At 44.9% G+C, this 21,260-nt stretch overlaps 3 protein-coding genes across 6 annotated transcripts in view; 1 reads left to right on the top strand and 2 right to left on the bottom strand.

The window, feature by feature from the left end:
* Positions 1 to 3,946: 3,946 nt before the first annotated feature.
* On the bottom strand, positions 3,947 to 6,523 carry Atf-2 (Activating transcription factor-2). Its single transcript, XM_078197147.1, has 7 exons — positions 6,159 to 6,523; positions 6,006 to 6,099; positions 5,795 to 5,940; positions 5,391 to 5,719; positions 5,005 to 5,218; positions 4,583 to 4,922; positions 3,947 to 4,520 (listed from the first exon to the last, which is right to left on the bottom strand). The coding sequence occupies exons 1-7, from the start codon at positions 6,207 to 6,209 to the stop codon at positions 4,114 to 4,116; spliced, it is 1,581 nt and encodes a 526-aa protein (XP_078053273.1). The 5' UTR covers positions 6,210 to 6,523; the 3' UTR covers positions 3,947 to 4,113.
* Positions 6,524 to 7,423: 900 nt separating this feature from the next.
* Positions 7,424 to 12,126, top strand: Erp44 (Endoplasmic reticulum protein 44). 2 transcript variants are annotated; one of them, XM_078176523.1, is made up of 7 exons: positions 7,424 to 7,724; positions 8,361 to 8,442; positions 8,556 to 8,711; positions 8,793 to 9,093; positions 9,241 to 9,288; positions 9,642 to 9,937; positions 10,016 to 12,126. In XM_078176523.1, exons 1-7 carry the CDS (start codon positions 7,668 to 7,670, stop codon positions 10,360 to 10,362), a joined length of 1,287 nt encoding a protein of 428 aa, XP_078032649.1. In that variant the 5' UTR covers positions 7,424 to 7,667; the 3' UTR covers positions 10,363 to 12,126. The 2 variants fall into 2 exon arrangements, with proteins under 2 accessions (XP_078032649.1, XP_078032650.1); XM_078176524.1 differs by lacking the exon at positions 9,241 to 9,288 and having other exon boundaries at positions 7,428 to 7,724.
* Positions 12,127 to 12,323: 197 nt separating this feature from the next.
* Positions 12,324 to 21,260, bottom strand: part of LOC144478757 (neo-calmodulin) — a 119,707-nt gene continuing 110,770 nt past the window's right edge. For all 3 annotated transcript variants that reach the window (XM_078196964.1, XM_078196962.1, XM_078196965.1), the window contains one exon: positions 12,324 to 20,839. In XM_078196964.1, the coding sequence (XP_078053090.1) occupies positions 20,808 to 20,839 (32 nt within the window). In that variant the 3' untranslated portion in view covers positions 12,324 to 20,807. The remainder of the gene's footprint in view (positions 20,840 to 21,260) is intronic.

Genomic DNA, 21,260 nt, shown 5'->3' on the forward strand with positions numbered 1-21,260 from the left:
TCTTCCTGGAGCTCTTCCAGCTCCCGTTTCACCAGCTGCGCGGCTGCTTTTCCGTTACAAACTGCGACTGTCAACCGGTCGATCGGGCGATAACGAGGAAGGTTAGCGATTACACGAGCGCGCGCGCGCGCCCGCTTTCTGGCCGCGACGCCGCGATATCTGGCGTTTCCGTAGTTTATTTTCGATCGGTCGGTTCCCAGGAAACCGCGACACAATGTTGCTTTTTATAGTTTCCCCTTCGAGGAGAAGCCGGTCTCTGCTCAACATGGTTGCACGTGTGCGTTGCATCGGTTTGGTCCGTCGCCGCGGAGTGAGATAGAGATAGAGAGAGAGCCACGTGTTCACGCGGCACATTCCTGCGGCTCGCCGATACTCGCGCGCGCTTAACCTTCGGCGCGCTCGTCTTTTAACACGCTCGTACGGGTCTCTCGGTAAACAGCGGAACGCCATAAAAAGAGGACTGTACGTTTTACGTCTATTTATGGGGGGTTCACTGTCCAAGTACGCGTGTTTGTGTCGCCGTGGCGTCCCGCGTGTAAGCGCGAGCCCGCGATCGCCGAGAGGCCTTAGACAGCGATAACTGGAACACGGCATCGTCATAGATAACAACACGCCTTTTGCTTATCCGAGAAATCGAGAACCGCCGAAGCCTTGAGACTCGCGGATTAATTCGAGCCCGGCTCGCGATACCAGGTAGAAAAAGACTCGGTGTTAATAGCTTTGCCACGTAGTGGCAATTAAAGATGGACGATTACGATCTCGGAGGCGCGAGATACTGCGACAATGTTGCGGAGCAATCGGCCTATACCCGTGACACCTATCTATCACGTTTCTTAATTTACAATAATACGTAACAATAATATTTCGACAAATTTCATTGAAGAATCTATTATCGTAATTAACAATTGTCCGAAGAATCTCCGCAAATCCTAGACCAGGCGATCGTTTCTTACTATGCACAATTGCACTGCGTTTCACAGCTGTTAAACACGTGGATCTTTTTAGCGTCGCGCTGACACAAAGACACGCGGAACGGCAGAGCGAGTCGCGTGGTTTCATGGAAGCGACGAGTCGATTCGTCCTTGGCGCGAACAGGTTCAGATCGTGGAAACAGAAGCCCGTGAGTAACGCAATTGGGTCATGTACGCGTCTGATCAGTGATCTCTGAATCCACTGGCAGCGCGAGCCTCGCGCGCGCGACGCCCGTCCCGATCGATACCAATTAAACCACGGGCCGGTGATCTAAATCACCGGAAACCCCGTAAAGGGCAGCAGCCTCGTTTCCAACCGCCCCCCTTGGGCTCTTTGGGAATTCGACCGACCCCGCCTTGTCTCGGTATTTTGCGAATTAATATTCCCCCGCGTCTCTGAAACAATTAACGTTGAATGAACCGAGAGCCATCTTCGTGCCTTCGCATTTCACGTTGCAGATAGTTTCGTTCAATTCTTTGATCTCCGAATTCCAAGGGAAAAGCGATGCGATCGGTATCTCTCTCGATGCAACGAAGCAACCGAAAAATAGCCAGCATAGTCGCGACTGTATAAACAAGCGCGCAACGTTTATGCAACACGACTTCCTCGCTTCCGTCGCGATCGCAAATCGCGAGGATAATAAGTGTAACATGATTGATTGCAGCAAGAAACGAGGCGCCCGAGGGGATCCACCATGGATCCGGATCTACCGATCGAGGTCTTTCCGCCGCGCGGAGACCGAAGACACACGCTCCTCGTCCGGCGAAACGCGGATACTCTATGTATCTCGGGATTGAAAAACCGAAGAAACTGGCCTCTCTCGCCCGGCCCAAGGTTAGGGATGGCGCATTGTATAATAGCCACGCACGCGGAGGACTCGGATTCAGGGCCGTAAAAGTTGGGCAGCTGCGCGGGGCTACCCGCGATCTATTTTTACCCGAGGCTTCGCACCGCGAGACCCGAAAAGCCTCCTCTCCGCGGAGTAGGTGTACCGCGTGTTCCCCGGCGTGGTATTAACCTGCGAAACGAGTCGACGAGTCGATCGAACACGCCTCTATCTCCATGCAAATTCCACGATAATGGCAGCAACAGCGTCGCGAGGTGAATACACTGAAATCATTTTCGTTCGACCTTTGACCGTGCAGAAGAATCGGCGACCCTGCAATGGCACACGAAGATTCACAGATCTGTATTTTCTGTTACATTCGTTTTTAATTTCTCAGTATGATAATTGTAAATTTATAGTATTTCCTTCGTTGCTTTTGAACTTGTATAAGCTTCTTAGCTTTGCAGTAGGTGTCCGAAATTATTAGATTATATCAAATTATTAAATTATATTAAATCATTAAATATTATATTAAATTATTAAATATTATATTCAATTATTAACTTATAGTTTTTTGAGCACAGTGTGGTCTTGTTGCAGGGTTTCGTGTTCGGAGAATCGTCGAGGGGCCGGCCAAGATTTCTCGCCGGACGACTAGCTGAAACGTACAAAAGGGGAATTCTTCAGCGTTATCGATCCCCCGACCGTTATCGGTCTAGGGAAACCGTTGGTATTTACAGAGCAGCCGATAATTCGTGTTTCATCTCACTTGGCCCGTTGTACTGCAATGAGTCACGGGACCGCCACCGCTCCCCTCTCCGCTCGAGGAGGAGGGATCTTGTTTGTCGAAAAACCGGGCGGTTTTTGAATGCGCTCTGTCAATATCTCTGGTTAGTGCCCGGCCTGTCTCCGTGCAGCGCAGACTCGCTGACAAAACACGAGATTACTCGGCAACGACGCTGTATCCTCTGTAATCGGGAGCAAACATGAATTTCGCCAGCGATTAGATAATATTATACGATGGAAATGTGTGCAGCGTTCGACGAAAGAAACAACGACTGTTTAATTTTCATCCAGTGACGCTGGGAAAAAGAAGAAGAAGAAGAGGAAGAGGAATTCTCGCTCTTGAACACCGTGGATTTAATATTAACAATTGGAAACTGGGCGAGTGTAATTTCGAGAGGAGTTATGTGGCGCAACACGCGTCTCGTGCCCAAAGTCCCTTATCATTCTCCTGTCCGGTGTAGAGTTTTCAGACGACTGGACGGAGAACTGATAAGGGCCCGAGGGTCACAGATTCATCGCTGGACTTGGCCGATGCGTGGAGAAACGTTCTGGGAATATTTTAACACTGATTCTACCAAGTCGGACAAAATTCCACAATTTTTCTGTTAAAATTGTTTAGATTATAAAGGCGTTTACATGCGAAATTATTAAATTGATATCACGATTGAAGCATAAATTGTAATAAAATATGGCAGAAAATCTAAATAAATAGTCTTGCCATTCTTTGAAAGCAGAACGCGTAGCCACTGTTCCAAAATATCCTGAAGCGTGCGAAATTTATGACTATGTTACCACAAGCATTTTGACATAAATCGTAGGAGAAATATTTTTATTATAAGATGTAAAATTGCCATTTCCTTGTGACCCGTATACACGTCATACGCACCTAACAGGTTAACGCGACGAGCACTTTATAAAGCAGCAATAAAGATACTAGAAATGCTTTAAGAAAAATATTTTGTCGAATTATTCGATCCCTGTCATTCATCTCTAAGTATCCATAAAATAGTATTACTATTCCTGCGATATTTTGTAGATAGAATAATAATCTAGATAAAATAAATAATCTAGATAGAATAATAATCTAGATAGAATAATAATCTAAATAGAATAATAATCTAGATAGAATAATAAACGTAACATCAAGTGTTTAAACCTTGAGTTGGACAACTAGATTCCCACTTCCTCGCATTCTGACATAATTATTACAAAACTTGCGAACCACTTAAGCAGTCCAACTGTCCACACGAAGGCTAAGCCAATAATTACTGTATATCTCGAGGCATAATTTGTGAAAATCGATACGCAATAAACCTAAACCAACATCCTTAAGTTTATAAAGTCCGCGGAGATGGGAACGTCGAACTTATACTTCAACCATTTTTAGTAAAAAATACTTCTCTTTATTTCTGTAAATAAATAAAAAATTTCTCTATGTACAAATATCCCCATTTACTTCATTCTCCGTCGAAAGAAAATTAATATCAATAATCGTGTTCTCAAAGGGGTAACGACCCTGGCAAGAGAGTTTAACCCCCCGTGGTTTTCTCCCCGTGATCGATCTCGTAATTAGGATTAATCTGGATGATCTGCCTCGGAGTGTCCTCCACCTTCCTGACCGAGTTTTGCACGATCAGGATCTGCTTGGTCTCCTCCTTCTCGGCAAGAAGCTGGCCAACCCCCATGATCTTCAAAGTGGGCACGGCTTTGATCAGTGTGGCGTTCGGAATTGTCATGTTCGCGGTGCAGTCTGTTTTCGGAAAGATGAGCGCGTTCTTGGCGGGTACTAGCGACAGTCTTTTCTTGGGAACAATGGGAACTTCGGTCGATGGGAACGCCGCCGATCTTTTCACAGAGATCCCCATCGAAGTGTTCGTGTTCGCGGTGAGATCCGTGTTCAGCGACACTACTTTTTGCCCGAGTATTATCCCGTTTCCTGCAACAGACCCAGTAGCGTTATTGCGAGCCGCTGACATCGATCGCTTTTTATTTGGCTACCTTTCTGGATCGCCTTCGTAACCGGACAGTCCTTATGAGCCAACAGAATCGTCTTCAGCTTGGCCACTTCGGCTCGCAGCACCTTTATCTCCATTTGCAGTGCCACGTTGGTCTCGTTCACGTTGGCAACCGTTCTCTCGAGCTGGTGGATCCACGCTTTCCTCTTCGCCCTAGCTCTCATCGAGCTCGCGCGATTCCGCTCGAGGATCTCCTTTTTCTTCACCTGGTCCAACGGCTGCTTGTTCTGATTCTCCTTTTTCACGGCGTTTGACTCGTGCCTCTCGTCGCTTGGTTTATCGTTTTGCGTGGCGCTGCTTTTGATCAACACCTGTTTCAGTTTCTGTAATCACACGTACGGTAAACATACGCATTGGAGTAAACCACAGTGGTGATTGAGAAAGGTTCGTGACTGTGTTAAATACCATTTTAGCTAGGGACAATGACGGAGGCTTCTTCGGCTCTGGCTTTGCTGTACATTGCAGAGGAGGCTCCGTCTTTATTACGACGGTTTGTTGTTTCAACGACGACTGGGCGACGCAGGTGTTGACAGACTCGCAGATCGGTACTGCCGATAGTTGCATCAGTTTGCCGTCGGCGGTCTTTAGCAGCAGTTGCACCTCCGCGCCGTTTATCGATCTTGGAAAAGACGGATATACAGACTTATTTATTATCGGCTTAATTAATCCTCATCTAGCAAATACGGGATCAATCCTGAACAATAAAGATCAATACTATCTTCGACTTTATCGCTTAAAAATGTAAATCCCGCATTCGCCGATTTTATGCAACAAGTTCGAAGATCACTTACAATTGCGGACTAACTTGGTCCTCTAATACTCTCGGTAATATTTGCGTGCTCGTTACTTGGTTGATAATATTCTCTACAAGCGCCCCGTTCTTCACCCCCACCACTTTACTTTTTAATAACTCTTGCTCCTCCGATCTAGCGAGCTTCACGCTGGCGCAGATCTCCGTGTCTATGGTGGTGTTCTCGTCGGTGCCTTTCTCGGTAATGGAAATACTACTGGTGCATTCCTGAACACTGCCATCTGATAGAATCTGATTGCTGCCAGAGAGCACATCAGCTATATGGGGGAATATGTGAGGGGTGTGCAGCGTGTCATCCGTGATCCCAACCTACAGGAATACTTGTTAACTAAAGATTAGTCTGTTAGGATTACTGTCTCTCATTTCTTCCTCCAGCTTTGTTACCTCTGTTACAGAGAGGGTGCCCGTGTTCCCAGACTCCACTGCCCTCCTAAATGTTTCCTCGAACGGGTTCACGTTCTGCAGGTCCTGGAAGAGGCCCACTTCCTCGCAGTTTCTGATGAATCTCGTGGGTGTAGGTGTTTGATCAGCTGTTGACAAAATTATCTTAATTCCTCTCTGTTCCATAATTCTGATAATAATTTGTAATACCAACCGGAAAAGCCAGCACTCTTCGAACCGCTTCCTAAATTCAACATCATGTCATGCTTCTTCTTGTGCACCGTCAATTGATTTTCGTTGGTGAAGCTCTGCGAATTCATGGTTGTCATAAGAGCTGGTGAACGAGACACAAATGGCAGGGACTTACCATGGCACAGCCGGATAAAGAACATGCGAATGCCTTCTCCGAGTCTGTCATTGTCAACTCGTAGCGACGGATGTTTTATAACGGTTTGCAAACAATGCAGTGCGGGATTTAACACGGCAGAGTGGGTACTGTATTCGGAGCTTCAAGTCAGGATAATCATTTCCTTGGGAATTACTATTGCTCCGATACATACTACGGTAAACTGACGACAGTGGAACTGTTCTTCATCGACGTGACATTGAGCGGGCTCCGATTGATTCTCAACGTGAGGACTCTGCACGAGGAACCAAATATTTTTGTATCAGCTGTTGCCATATTGCAAAGACTGATAGTACTCCGATCGGTAGGCAAACTGTTCTTGGAAGCGGCATCTGGAGTAGAATGTACAAACTATTGAACAATGTGGTCAACAGAACGGAGTAGTTAATGACAAGTTTAGACTAAATGCTCAGATTTAGCATACATGCGCTTATTGCATTTTATTTTACTTATTGCTTCGGTTTTGAGGGTTGAAACACCCTCTCACCGTTTCGGTGACATACACAACATTGCTCATAATTTATAAATTTATGTTTGTTAGCAGGAAGCGACTATATAAGTCTTACTCCTTTACAGCACAAAGCCGCAGCTTGATCCTTTAGAAAGGGTTGACGTAGAAACTTTCTTTGCTCCAATTGGTTAGCGAGACAGTGCTGCCTTCACAGTCAAAGAGAAAGGAGGCAAATAGCGAGAGAGCAAGAGAGCTTATTTATTTAAAAGTCGCAGCTCCTTTACAAATATAATTTCGCGACGCGTGCCTCAGATGGCGCGCCGATCGAACGAATGCGCGGGAAGAGTTAGACGGCAAGCATGGTCAAGTGAAACCAGCCGGGTTTCCTATCTATGAATCTGACGGGTATCGTTCTGTTCCTCTCCATAGTATCTCGTTCTCTTTTTACGGTTCTTGAGCCAGTTTAAAGAGCACAAATCTGTGTGGGAGTGGAGCCTACTACTGTAATACAAGTTCCATCCTTTCGCTACGGGTGGCAGCACAGTCGCGGATTAGCGTAGCACTAGCGTAGGATTTAAGAAGCAGATGATTCGTGCCGCTTCTTGTACAATATCTTACGCCGGCAACGGCACGATTTATTTGAGCAATTTTCGTTTTCGTATTTCGCTGGGGAAATTTTATTTCTAGGATTTATGTACGATGGGATTAGAGAACGTATATGACATGTTTGTAAGTGAAATATAGGGGCAGACGTGGACGATATGCTCGGCGGCATAGACAGTTAACGCAAGGTGGACAAAGAACAAAGATGCCGGCCATTGGCTCGCCGGCAAAACGCCCATAGCATAGAGAATTTCTCTGTTACCTGTGGCCTGCCTGTTCTAGACCATCCTCGATAATAATCTACTAGCCCTCGACTCACTACAAATTCGTGGCAATTTGACGCAGAGCCAGCTGCTTACTGATGGTTTCTCAAAAAATTTGTGTCTGATCAAGTTTACACTTTAAAGATCACCAAGATGTTGGTCTTCTGTGATATTTTCGACATCAAAGTACTTATACTTGCCTGTTTACTGGTGAGTAACACACGTATTTCTACGGTCAGAGCGATATTCGTCGAACCGGAGCGAGAGGAAAAAAAAGGCTAACAATCTCAGATGTCAGTGAGGGCTTTCGAAAAATTTCGGCCACGCGTAAGGTGACGCGTAATTGGTGACCCAGAAAATCTCGACGAGCCCGGCGCCGTGTTTATCGTGTCGGTCTCCGACGCCCGAGCCCCTTTTCGAAGGGTTCACGGTCCCCCGTTGCATTCGCACGTATAGCGGCATAACCTATACATGTACACAATACGAATAATATTCGAATACACTTTGTCGAACAAGCTTCTAGATATTTTGGCCGAGCAACTGCTAGCACGATTAGCTTCGCGCGGAAGCTGCCTGTTGCTGACGTTGCACGGTTTCAACCGCCCCGTGAATACTAAACCGGAAAATAAAAATGTCGTTTCTTATCCAACACACTCCCTGTTGTTTTACTTTATTTTTCTCGTTCACCCCGATTACATCGTACACATGCACTAAACCGTTCGCCGAGCTCGATTACGTATATGCTAAACGTTCCTATGACACGCACCGAATTTCTACGACCTTGTTACATAAAAGCTATGATAAGAAATAGTATTATACAAAAAAATATGTCGCCTTTGATTGCAGGCATTTTTACCAAACAATTTAGCGAACGAAGCGAACGAAGGCGCAGTATCACTTACTCGACAAAACATTGATATGACGCTCGGTAAGTTACGACGATGCGGTCGCCGTGAAACGGCACTGATAAAACTATCGCGATCGTATTATGCACGATGGATCCGTGCATGTTATTACATGGTTCCCGTTTTTCTATTTCAGTGTCGAACGAATTGGTATTTATAAATTTTTACGCACAGTGGTGCCGTTTTAGTAACTTATTAGCCCCAATTTTTGAGGAAGCAGCAACTAGAATAAGAAGGGCATTCCCCGAACCGGGGACGGTTGTTATGGCGAAAGTGGATTGCGATACGGAACGTGGGTAAACCGACGAGAGGAAATTACGAAAATAACACGAGCAATAACGTGTTTTCTAAACGAGGGATTTCTTGCTTTCAGCTGGGATCGCCTCGAGGTTCCACATCACTAAGTATCCAACCCTGAAAGTGATCAGAAATGGCCAACCAACCAAGAGGGAGTACAGGGGTCAAAGGTCTGTGGAGGCCTTTGAAGAATTTATAAAGAAACAGCTCGAGGATCCAATAAGAGAGTTCTATGATTTAAAGGAACTGATGAATTTGGATGATAAAAAGCGAATGATTATCGGTTACTTCGATACCAAGGACGTTCCCGAGTACAAGATGTTCAGGAGGGTTGCCACCAACCTGAAAGACGACTGCCAATTCCACATTGGTTTCGGGTACGTGTCGTTCTCGTATGTTATGAAAATACATATCGTCGACGCAGACGATTAAGCATTTTTTCGCTAACATACTTTACTGAAGCATTTCTATGTATGGATGTATGGGGGTGTGTGTGTAATGGTTCTGTTGTTTCCTCTAACAAGCACTTGCTCTGCTCAAAACTGTGACATTGGAGAACATTTTCACTTGGTGTAAGTAAGACATTGTGCATGGTCTAGACGAACTTTTCATTTCGCACAATTCTATAAGGGTGCAGCATTTTTTCTGTGCGTTGTCGATGGGCAAGTGCAATACGGTACGTTTCGATCGAAAACCTGCCGCTACTCCCGTACGATTTAATCGAAAGACTGCATTTATAAGACACTATAAATTTATTTAATATTACATGGAGTAGTAGTAGCTATTTTCCGGTCGCGTTTCATGGGGCCCTATTGCATTCGAAAACCCCCGTTTCAATTATGTTTTCCAATTTTCTTCGATGTGAATGTTTCAAGGAAATTCAGAAATGTAAATATTCGTTAATCTTTTGTTAATTGAAAAATAGGAACGCAAGCAGATCGATGCATCCTCCAGGACAACCCATTATAGTCTTCCGATCGGATAAAGCCCTCTCGAACGACGAGGACGAGACCTACCAAGGTAGTCTGCACAACTTCGATGAACTGAACGTTTGGGCGCAAGAGAAGTGTGTTCCCCTTGTCAGGGAAATCACATTCGAGAATGCAGAAGAGTTAACAGAGGAGGGGCTACCGTTCCTCATACTATTTCATGCTCCCGATGATGTGGAGACCATTAAAATGTACAAAGATGTAGTATCCAAACAATTAATAGATGAGAAACGTAAGTAAATCATTTTAAAAAACCTACTCTGATTTAAACACGGATCAGCAACAATCAAAGAGTCCTGTTTCTTTTCAGAACATGTCAATTTCCTAACAGCGGATGGTTTGAAATTTGCTCATCCCCTTCACCACTTAGAGAAGACACCAGCTGACTTGCCTTTGATCGCTATAGATAGTTTTAGGCATATGTACCTGTTCCCAAACTTTAACGATATCCACGTAGAAGGGAAACTGAAAGCCTTCCTGAAGGATCTGTACTCAGGAAAGTTGCACCGGGACTTCCACATGGGTCCGTCACCCAGCAGAAACGAATTGCCACAGATCGTAGGGCAGATCAAGGTGCCCACAACACCACCGGAGTCCACGTTCAAGAAGCTAGCACCCAGTAAAAACAGGTACACGTTACTCAGGGATGAACTTTAATGTTATAGTGAAGAATGGACGTGCTACGTACAAATAATATTGGTTACGCGATTTGTTAGTTATTTTACAGTGATGCAATCCAAATCCGTTGTATTATTATTAAAATCGAATTATATCGATAGACGTTTAACACGCGCGTTTAAGCATCCTACGTATCAGTTTATACAGTATTCTAATTAAAACGATGATTTAGTGTACATTAAAGGAAAATAGGAATGAAAGTCTCAATTATTTAAGGAGAGCTATATGCATATTAATATACATATGTATAAAAAAATATCCCAGCGACACACACGTCTTACGCCTCTACCAAATGTTTTATACACGTACTAATTCTACACTTCTAACCTGTAAAGAATTGATTGATCACGTATATAAATCGAGAGACCCCCACCTCGTAGAGATTTTCGGGATAGTAGATTTCATTCTATTTTTACATAAACGCCATGCTTTTTATATTCACCTTTGTTTCGTGTACGAGTCGCTGTTCGAAACCCCATCGCGAAACGACCGTTTGGAATCGCAGGAACATGCGTTAACGATTAAAACGAAAACACACGTAACACATGGTTCACGAAGTAACGCTAAGGAGACAGATACGGGGATTAAGGATAAAAAAATAATAAAAATGAAGATATTACCCATCCATAGGCGACCTATTGTAATATATCGTTTTCTATAAGCGGAGAGTTAGTTCAACTGCACGTTAGATCTTTCACAGTACTGAAATGTACTTTGACAAGATGGCTGCGATATAATGGACTCTGGTCCCATGGTACCCCATACAACTATCCTTGGCATTAAGTGTTTATCGAGCGATAAATTCATTTGAAAATTACTGGAATATACATTGAATAGTCTAATGTATATTATAGAATCGTTAAAACAGTCTCTCTGCAAAGATGGCTATCTCTATTTTTATTATTGCTTTGCTGCTGTCGACGACACTCGTAGATCCCATTTGTTTCGATCATAGTCACGTCGAATACTTCTCGCCAAGGATAGTAGTTTTGGAACGAATAAGGTTTTTGGTAATTAGGAATTATTCTTAAGGCGTTCACCTTTTGATACATCGTAGTTATTTGGTGCACAAATGAATAATGCAACGTTTCCAAGGAAACTCGAGGTTTATCGCAAAACACTTCAGTTTCTTTCAATCGATCAACTCATTCACGTACTCGAAACTTATCAAATAAGTTCTCCGATGTTTTTTACCAAGCTTTTCGGTTCGCGAAAGATTAATTAAAAAACTTTCGACAGCGAATCTTCAGATTTCTAAATTCGATCGAGCAATCGTCGAGATCGAAGGTGTATCAATTCATTTTGCCACGCTCAAGAAACCTCGGATTATTCGTTTGTCTGTCCGATACACTCGCCCCCAAGATTCCCTCTAGCACAAAATAAAAATCAAATCGCGGCACTCCGTTCGGTGTACATTTGGCGAAAGGTTGTCTAGAAACGCGGTACAAGGACGACTCCGTCGAGCACACGTGCCCGGGGGATCGTCCACGTGTTTCGAAGTTCTCTGAGCGCGGGAGAGAATGCGAATTTACGAAGAACGTCTGTTTTTAATTTAGTGTAATCGCTTCTTGGGCAAAGTATTTTAGAAACGAGAGGTTTCCGAACGTTTTGCGATAGGAATTTACGATGTAGCGATGCAAATTGATTTGATACGGCGTTAGCAGCGCCGCGATACACTCCTGAGAAGCTAACTTGTATGGATGATGGTATTCATTTCTCTGTTAATAAAGAATTTCTAAGTCAGACGTTTGATTGGGTTCACTGTCACCGTCCACGACTCTACGGATCTCCGACACGTCGCCGATTTAATAATAATAATTAACACGACGATTGGGAATCAGTATTAACACAGAGGATAGAGCAGCGAGAGACGTCCATTATAAAATGGCTGTATTTAGGGGTAACTCGATACATGTATTACATTCCAGCAGTACACGCCATCACCGTTTTATGTTATATTCTAATCTTGCAGTACATAGTATTACACGTAACATGATTTTCATACAGCTAATACCATCCACACTGCACTCTCGCCACAGTTTCCAGCACTTCCCTTTTTGTTATGTTTTCTTTTTTTCTTTTTTTTCGTTTCCACCTTATACGACGAAACGTGAATGGAGCGGATCTCGGGCGGGCGCCCTCGATCGCAGGTACCGCAGTTAGAGAAACAAAAAAAAAAATCGTTAATAGTAAGATCGTTTTCCCGAAGGTAAGAAAGGAACGTTCGAAGAAAATGGTCGTCGAGTGTAACTATCGATATACAGAATGGTATTATTATTTTACCACCAAGACCTTTGTGTTTCACGCGAGAACGTTTTTACACGATCCGCCGATCTGAGAGAGCGTTTTTTCTTTTTTTTTCTTTTTATTTAATATAACATCTCTTTCGTCACGTTTCTCCATGTTCGCTCGTTTTCTCGTCTTGTCGCCAGTCCCGTTACGCCGCTTTCATCCGTAAAAGCGAACCCAAGCGGAGTTATGAAGCGAAAGTAAAGGAGCGAGGCGCGGTGGTCTTTGCTTAGCAGTATCTTCTCGTTTTTGCTCTCTGCCGTGGACGCGCGTCGATCGGTTTCACACACAGTTAACTACAAACAATATTATATACAAACGGGTAAACTCGTAATGAACACCGCGGGAAACGCACACGCAACACGTTGAACTCCCATAGCCACATTTTTTCCCGGTTTTCCTCGCTTTTTTTTTCTTCTTTCGCCTAGCATATCTAAGAAAGACATTCAACTTATATACGCTGCTTTACAGAGGGGATCAATAAAGGTCGAACGACGAAACGAATCGAAGCGAACCGAGGTTGATCAGTACCGGTTGTACAGTTAGCGGTATAACAATTCGTGTTTATAATTCATATATAATCGTGTGTACGTGTGTATGTGTGTGTGGGTGGTCGCGTGTAGGTTGCATCCACGAATGGGTCCTCGACCGCCTAGTCGGCTTCGAAAAGCACGTTTCGTCATAACGCAATTGAGAATCGTCTTTTTTTCCCGATTGTACACTCTAGAAAAATAACGTTATTGAACATTCCTTACCGGATCGGGGGAGGGAATTAGACGTTACAAACGTTATTATAACTTCATTTTTTTCCTCAAGTAAAAATATAAATATTCTCGTTCACAGTTCGATATCTCTGGTGTAGCCTCGCTTGACTTAGTGTTTAAACGCTATATGTTTTTTTTTCCTCTCAATACTCCAGACGAGGATAATAACCCTTCTTCCTTCTCTCTCTTTCTTAAATCCTATCGCGCATTTCTCTCTCTCTCTCACTCTCTCTCTCTCTCTCTCTCTCTCTCTCCCTCTTTCTCTCTCTCTACCGACTCGAATAATTTGCACCCCACGAGAAAACCAAAGACCGCTATACGCGCGGCCGTCGCGCGTGCAATCCGTTTCCATAGTTTGACATTGTGTTCTTCTTTTTTTTTTGTTTAACTAACAACGACTTGTACTCGCGATATCGTTTAATAAAGTAATGAAAGACGTTTTCTTATTACAATAATTATTTCCTTGACCGTTTAGCCGCCGGCGTCTCTGCCGGCGACGCGTTAAACATCTTGTATTGCCTATTATTTTGTCGCGACGCTACTACGTTAGACCGCTTCAGGTTTAGGCGAAAACTTAGACGAAATTCTGCGATAGCAATTAGCGAGTATAATACGAGGGTGGGGGGAAGCCGCTTTGTCGAAATGCGATGGGAAAAGTAACTCCGGCAAACCGATTGAGCCTCTCGCGCGATCGTCTCGGAAGCGTTTCCTTGGCCGATCCCGCGGATCTCGGTTTCGAGATCGACGAATCGGGGAATCGAAACGGCCGGCATCCGTGAACGATTCGCTGCAACACATCTCAAACACTCTCTCTCTCTCTCTCTCTCTCTCTCTCTCTGTTCTTCGCGGATGCTTCTGTTCGCCAGCCAACGGATGCAAAAACGTAGACACATTTGATTACACTAAAGAACAATCGACGCGGAGCACCGTCCCGCGTACTAACAACGTCCGCTCGCGTCCCACCGGCGAACTTCCGGCGGAACTTCCGGTGGACTTCCGGTGGCCGCGGGACGGCCTCTCGCGTACGGTACAACGTAGATTACACTTATTCAACGATTACGATTATTATACATCTATGTTGATCAAGTTTCTTCATCAAGATATTTAACAACGTACATAGAACTCTTTGATTACTTTTGCCTCTGATTTAAATAGCGCTCCCCTTTCTGCCCTTCTCGCGCGGTCCTTGATTAATACCATGGTTGCGACACTGGCCGAGAACGTTCTCTTTGAGAAGCCACGAGCTCCAGCCTCTCTCCAGATCGCCACGATGACAGATGTTTCATCTCGGATTGTTTTATGTCAACGCACGCTCTCCGCCTCGAAGAAACGCTTCGAGCAGGACTCAAGGAAGAATGCGGATTTCAAGGAACCCGCGATGGTTTTTTTTCGAAAATCGCGGAAGCGAGCTCGCGCGGAACTTACGTATTACACGCGAGCGTATGGCGGAAGTACCTGTCATGGAACCCTTTCGAGGGACAAGAAATCATTATTAAATTCATTATAATGGAACAGCGTTATGTATTTCTATCACTGTTCGATGAACTGATATTTTCTTCTCTTTAAACTCAGAACCGAACAGATGCACAAATGAATTTTTCTCCTCACAACGAATAAATAAATAAATAAATATATAACAGCGTCTATGTGATCGTATATATAAAGAACAATGTCAAAAAATATAGGTAGAATTTTCGCGTTCAATTTTACATGCTTTATTCATTTTTTATTGTATCGTCTGCGCAACTGTTTCAAGAAAGGGTGACAATTAATCGGTGTTCCACGACAGGTACTTCCACCGCATCTACCTCGAACATTTCACGTTGCCCCCGATGTTTCTGCTCGCCGTGCCAGAAAGATCAACGGGGACCGGCTCGTCCATGATTCGTCATAGACGGGGGATGCGAAACTAAGAGGGAGGGAGGCTTTCTTGACGACCGGGTGTTCGCGGTCCCCGTTCTCTCCTGCTCGTCGCGATTCCGATCCACAGACTCGCGATCTAAGGGACGAAACAACGTTCCGACGGTTCGGGTATCAAAAAGACTTACGGTGTATCGACTTGAGCAACTCTATCGGGAAACAATGATGCGCGGGAAAACAAGCGACACGGCCGGGGATCGCGGATCCCCGAGCCTCGAACAGCGCTGATCGAAAGGAAGACTTGCGTTCCCCTTTTCAAGGACGTCCGATATACACACTCTGAAATCTCTCTCTCTCTCTCTCTCTCTCTCTCTCTCACCCGCTCTCTCGTACAGTTTTTTTTAGTAACTATACAATGAAATCTGCCAGCAGAATAGGACGATGCGTACACGGTATCGTACGCGCGCGCATACAATGACACAAATATAAAATAATACAATATATAGAATATAATGGTAACGCGATGTATTCATAGAATCTGTTTCTTTGTTTTCGAAGAGTACTCTATAAAAATATTATTCGCTAGGGTTCATCAATGATAAACTCTGCCCGGCATGGGTCGTCCCTTTTTTCCTTCCCATAAAATCGTTTCCGATCGGCCATTTTCATGTTTTAAGGACCAATTGATTCCGTGGGCATCGTACGTTTTTGAATTCGAGAAGCGGACTCATTTAACCCTCGTTCGTCCCTTGCGTCGATCTTTCATCGATTTCAACCGGTCAGGTGTATTTCGACGAGTACATTCGTCGTGCAGAAATAGTAATATCTTGTATCACGACGAGTATACTCGTCCATCTCGAATTTTTGCTGTTCAAATCGCAATTTTAATGAGAACTGAGACATATATTCACATATTCTGAATATTTTAAGGCCAAGACAAAATTGAAAGAAGAAATAATAATTATTTTAGGTACACAATTCTGAAAGAACACTTTCAAGATAATTACTGGTTAAATAAACAATTCCACTTCGCGTTCTGCTAAGAAGGGGCAAATCTCGAATCGACGTCAAGGGACGAATTCAGCTGGACAAACGGGGACGGATGGGGGTTTAACACGTTCCCAAATTGGTAAAATCAATTTGTTGTCGAACAAAACTAAATATCTGCGATGGGGAGAATGATTTCGGGTCGGACGGACGATGGAACGTGTTAATTGGAAAGTAATATTGCTTGGAACCTCTCGAAGGTGAGCGGAACGATTGATTGCTGTTACGCGGGGACGATTTAGTCGGCCGTAAAAGGGTGAACCAAAGGGACTCTTGCCTGGGTCGGGGGAAAGCGGTGAAGTAATCACGCCGCGTCGGCCCTGCACGGGGCCCAGATCATAATTATGTATGTAGTAGGTATAATTGATTCGAGGAACGTGGGCGCGACGTGACCGAAGAGCCCGCGGGACCCGCGTGGATCTGCTACGTGTGATACATGTATATATATCAACAACGAGAGAGAGAGGTACCTATTTGCAAGCGCGCGCGTGACGAACGGTGTGTGCGTTTTATGTCGCGTTGCGAACCAAAAATGCACCCGATATGCGACGCGGGGACCTGCGCGGGCTCTTCGACACCGGCCACGATTTCTTTGCGAAAGTTATATACAGGTATTGACGTTATCTTGTACTTGTGTTCTAGCGTTTTGTCGAGAGATAAATCTTACGGATAAAGGTCTCGTCATCCTCGTTTCCTCCTCGCTTCCTCTTTTTATATTCGATCCGGCTGTATTTTTTTCTCTCGCCTCCGGCGTTTTCACGTTTTTGAACGGACACGAAAGGATCCGAAGAACCGAAAGTTCGATGGGGTGCGGTGCGATGTCACGGTGCGCGAATTACAAACGTAACGGGGGTCTGCTCGACGGCAGACGGCGACGACGAAAAAATCGGTGCGCGAAAAAATACCAAGGGAAACGTAAAGAACGACGAAATGTGCATCGGTGAACACTCGGTAAGGCTAAAGCGGGGCTAAGAGATCTATGAACTTCGAAAGGAAGAGTCGACGGTGTCTAAGCTAAACAGCACCATTCCCGTGTTTCTGTATCGTAAAACTCCTCGGATATATTCTCCCTTAACCCTTCCCGCTCCCTCATCCTACACACCACCTGGCAAATCGTTTACAATCTATCTTGTCGGACACACGTGGCAAAACGTAGGCCATCTCTCGTAGGTAAATCTCGATAAGCTTCCTTTAATAAAATCGTTTAAAGATATTGTCTTCGGGACGTTATATATTACTTATTCCGCGTCGTCTTGACGAGCTCTTTTAATTATGTTTCCACTGTCGAAGCGCTTCGTTAAACGGATCTTTTGTGCTCGAGCGTTTCATCGTACCCTCTTTTCCCCGTGGTTGCACAGCCTGCGGCGTTTTCGATAATCACGTTGCGTACGGCTCTGCGACGGTCGACGAATTATCAATCGTACCGAATTGATCAGCGATGCTCTGTTTGACGGTGCACCGACTCGGATGCTTGGCACTTTATTTATCAGTGATTTTCTAAGAATCCTTTTACAAGAAAAATACGGTTAAAAAGCTACGATAATCTATGGAATTGTTTAGATTAATATAATGCGTTTAAGTTTGAAATTATTGTTTGAAAGAAAGTTATCGATCTATTCTGAGACATTATTGAGTTGTTGAAAAATCTGTTAAATAGCTTCCGGTAATAGATTGTTAATTTCGTGCGAATTATTTAACAAATGTCGGCGAACCATAGAGGAAATTGTCTTATCAGTCTCAGAACGATAGAAAATGCTCCGACTGATTTTTTTCAAAGGCTGTATCGATTTTAATCGCGAGACAAAATTGCGAGGTGGCAGAACCGAGCGTCGACCGCCATCTTGGATAAGATCTTGTTCGAAGGTCCACCGTTTCGCGATCGTCGCAGCGATCGAACCGAACGACGCAACGTAACCGCGTTGCCCGACTAAAGAACAGAATTATTGTCTATCCCTATGCGCGTGTAATTATGCGAACGTCTCTCTCTCTCTCTGTGAAATCACCGCTTCGTGTGACCAACTTTACCACCGTTAACAATGACGATACACTTCGCCTCCCGCTCCCATCATCGCGCTCATTTATTTAAGGACGAATCGTATCGCCTGCAACAGGATTAAGAGCTCCCACTTTATTGTTTTGTATCCCCTTTCCTCACCTCTCTCTCTCATTCTCTCTCTCCCTTTCGCTCTCTTCGCCAGAATATAATATCGCAACGCACACAGCCCAAATTTTCTCTCTTTCTCTCGCTCGCTTTCACTCCACTTTCTCTCTCTCCCTCGCATTCTCACAAACTCTCGACATTCTCGCTCTCTCTTTCTGACACTAATACTTGTTCTTGTTGTTGCATTATTAGTTTTTTTTTTTTTTAAAACCATAAAAATATCAATGCCAGTATACCACCGACGTACATCGCTAACGTGTATATGTATATATAATATATGTTCGTATGTATGTATGTATAAGTATATACTAAATATATATATATATAATAGAATATGTATTGTATATATATATAATATGTATATATGAATATCCATAATAACGTTACTTCATGTGTCTCCCGGTAGCAACACCATGTATAGGTATACGTATATATAATAGGTATGTGTGTATAATGCATCATTTTTATCGTTACGTGTACGTATTTTTCCTCTAGGCGCTAACAACTACCCTCTATCGCGACCTACGGCTGTGGCTTCTCTTAATCTTAAGGACCTAAAAGAGGGTGCACGACATAGTTACAGTTTTTTCTCTGGGTCTGGATGCCGAGGTTCTTAGGTGGACGGTGTTTTCATGTTAGGAGACAGCTGACACAGATGGAGGGTCCTACGAGGGGCACGGGCGGCCGTCTATTCGCTAAACCTGAGCCGAATATCGTTCCAGCAGCCCTTAAGAGCCATACCGAAGAACAGACATGGTAACACCATACTCCCACCACGCGTCGTTCGATCCTTGCCCGTGCCCGATCTAAACACTAACCGGAACCAGCATCGACTCGCTTCGGTGGACCCTGGATCGGCTAACGATCGACAGGGGCCGCGAATTAAGAGCCGATCCGATCCCGGACGGGTGAAACAACAAGGGGGCGGGTACACAGTGACGAGACTCGCCGGATAGAAAACGACCGGTTGAACGGAACAGATTCAGAGCTACACACACGTATCAAGGAAAAAAGGTTCTCGCTACTGTTGCTTCGATTCCTGCGCTCCAGCGGCGGCCGGAGCTGGCACGCCGCCACAGCGTGCGTTCTAAAAATTCAGCGACAAGTATATCATCGTTAGAGCTAATCCTACTTGCCAACGACATTCATCTAAATTTGAAGACAGATCGTTACGGGGCTATCTCTCTCGCGTCGAGTCCCGCGCGGCCAGAATGTTAATGAGACGCGGGCCGCCGACGGCCGTGCGCGGGTGGCACGCCGTCGCCTCGGACTCGCGAGCGGATCTACGCGGCTAAAGAGGAGGAACGAATGCCGATACGCGCGCGGAGGATCGTTATCGGCGAAGGGATGGTGCCGCCGGGCGAGTGTCTCGATCGGTTCACGGTCCGCGGCGTTACCGTGTAACAACGATGCTCCTCCGAGAGATCCTCTTTGCTCGACAAGCTCCAAAGAGACAGACGCGATAGGCCGTCGACGGCGAATCGAACGCGACGCCGCGATCGAGACAGTCGCGCGCGCGCGCGCTCGCGGGATAGTAATCGTTCGCGTTTGGGGCACGGTGAGTGAACGACGAAGGAGGTGTTGATTGGTTCCTAACGATATCAATAACGACATTCTTGTATAGCATTAAGTAGAGAGTATAACTATGTAGGTATTCATTTAGGTAGGTAGGTAAACGCTAAACAAAGCTCAGTTGATTGTTTCGGGGAGCGAGCACCTCTCGCTCGTATCTCGCTTGGAACGGGCTTCGTTCGTTTCTGTTGTCGCCGCTAGCTCTTAACGCTTTTGTAAAATTAGATTCGAAGGAGCGAGGTGTGTAGATGCGTGTATATGCGTGTGCAACTGCGGAAGTCGGCCCCGGTCTCTCTCTCTCTCCCTCTCCCTTCTCGCGAACCGACTCGTCGACGCGTCGACACGCTCCCGATATTTTCCTTTCCTTCTCGGATACCCCGCCGAATCGAGACCCGACTTTCCGCGACCGGTTTCTAACCACTTACCCCTCTCGGCGCCGGAACCTACCCACGGCCACGCTCGAGAGGAACGTTTTCACGGCCCGGAAACCCGGGTCTCGCCTCTGGCAACGTTCGCTTCGAACCAGGTATCCCCGACCGTTCTGCCGCGATCTCTTCCGGCTTGTCTTCTTCGACGGCGGGGCACCGAGTCCTCTCTCTCTCTCTCTCTCTCTCTCTTTCTCTCTCGGAGTCGCGGTCACTTCAGGGAGGAACTTCGCTCGACTTTCTGCTCTTCGACGAAGACTTCCGGCAGCTTCGTAGCTTCGCTTCGTTCGATACGCCGCCACCGAGCTAATTCTTCGACGTCAGGATTGTCACGAACTCTGTCGGCACACGGAAATAAGGCGGGTTAGTCGCATGGTCTGGATTGCGATCTCCGATGGTTTCGGTGATCGTAGGATGGCTTTTGGGATTCAGAGTGCTGCGGATGGAGAAACTGCATGTGCGTGAACAATGTTAGAGAACAGTATTATATAGGGGATGTGTAACAATTGGGTCGTTCACTTGAATCAACTAACTTACTCAGTAACTTACTTATTAGTTATTTTTTCATCTTAGTTATATATACCATTAGAAGAAAGCTATATCTATATTTATGCATTCTACAATATTCATTCGAATTAATATTAGAAAAGAAATTTTAGTATATTTAGTATTATAATTTATGTATATTATATAAATATACATAAATATAACATAATAAATATTATCGAAAGCAAAATTTCATTTTTCCGCTAGAAAAAT

This window comes from Augochlora pura, chromosome 3 (assembly GCF_028453695.1).
Source record: "Augochlora pura isolate Apur16 chromosome 3, APUR_v2.2.1, whole genome shotgun sequence".
In the NCBI taxonomy this organism is placed as follows: Eukaryota; Metazoa; Arthropoda; class Insecta; order Hymenoptera; family Halictidae; genus Augochlora; species Augochlora pura.

Excerpts from the sequence above, each read along its gene's own strand:
- Atf-2 (XM_078197147.1), bottom strand. The coding sequence starts at position 6,209 with ATGACAGACTCGGAGAAGGCATTCGCATGTTCTTTATCCGGCTGTGCC. Across the intron at positions 6,100-6,158 it reads CTTTATCCGGCTGTGCCATG|AGCTTCACCAACGAAAATCA; the intron begins GTAAGTCCCTGC and ends ATGAATTCGCAG. Across the intron at positions 5,941-6,005 it reads GAAGAGTGCTGGCTTTTCCG|CTGATCAAACACCTACACCC; the intron begins GTTGGTATTACA and ends TTTTGTCAACAG.
- Erp44 (XM_078176523.1), top strand. The coding sequence starts at position 7,668 with ATGTTGGTCTTCTGTGATATTTTCGACATCAAAGTACTTATACTTGCC. Across the intron at positions 8,712-8,792 it reads AGTGGATTGCGATACGGAAC|CTGGGATCGCCTCGAGGTTC; the intron begins GTGGGTAAACCG and ends TCTTGCTTTCAG. Across the intron at positions 9,289-9,641 it reads GGAGAACATTTTCACTTGGT|GAACGCAAGCAGATCGATGC; the intron begins GTAAGTAAGACA and ends ATTGAAAAATAG.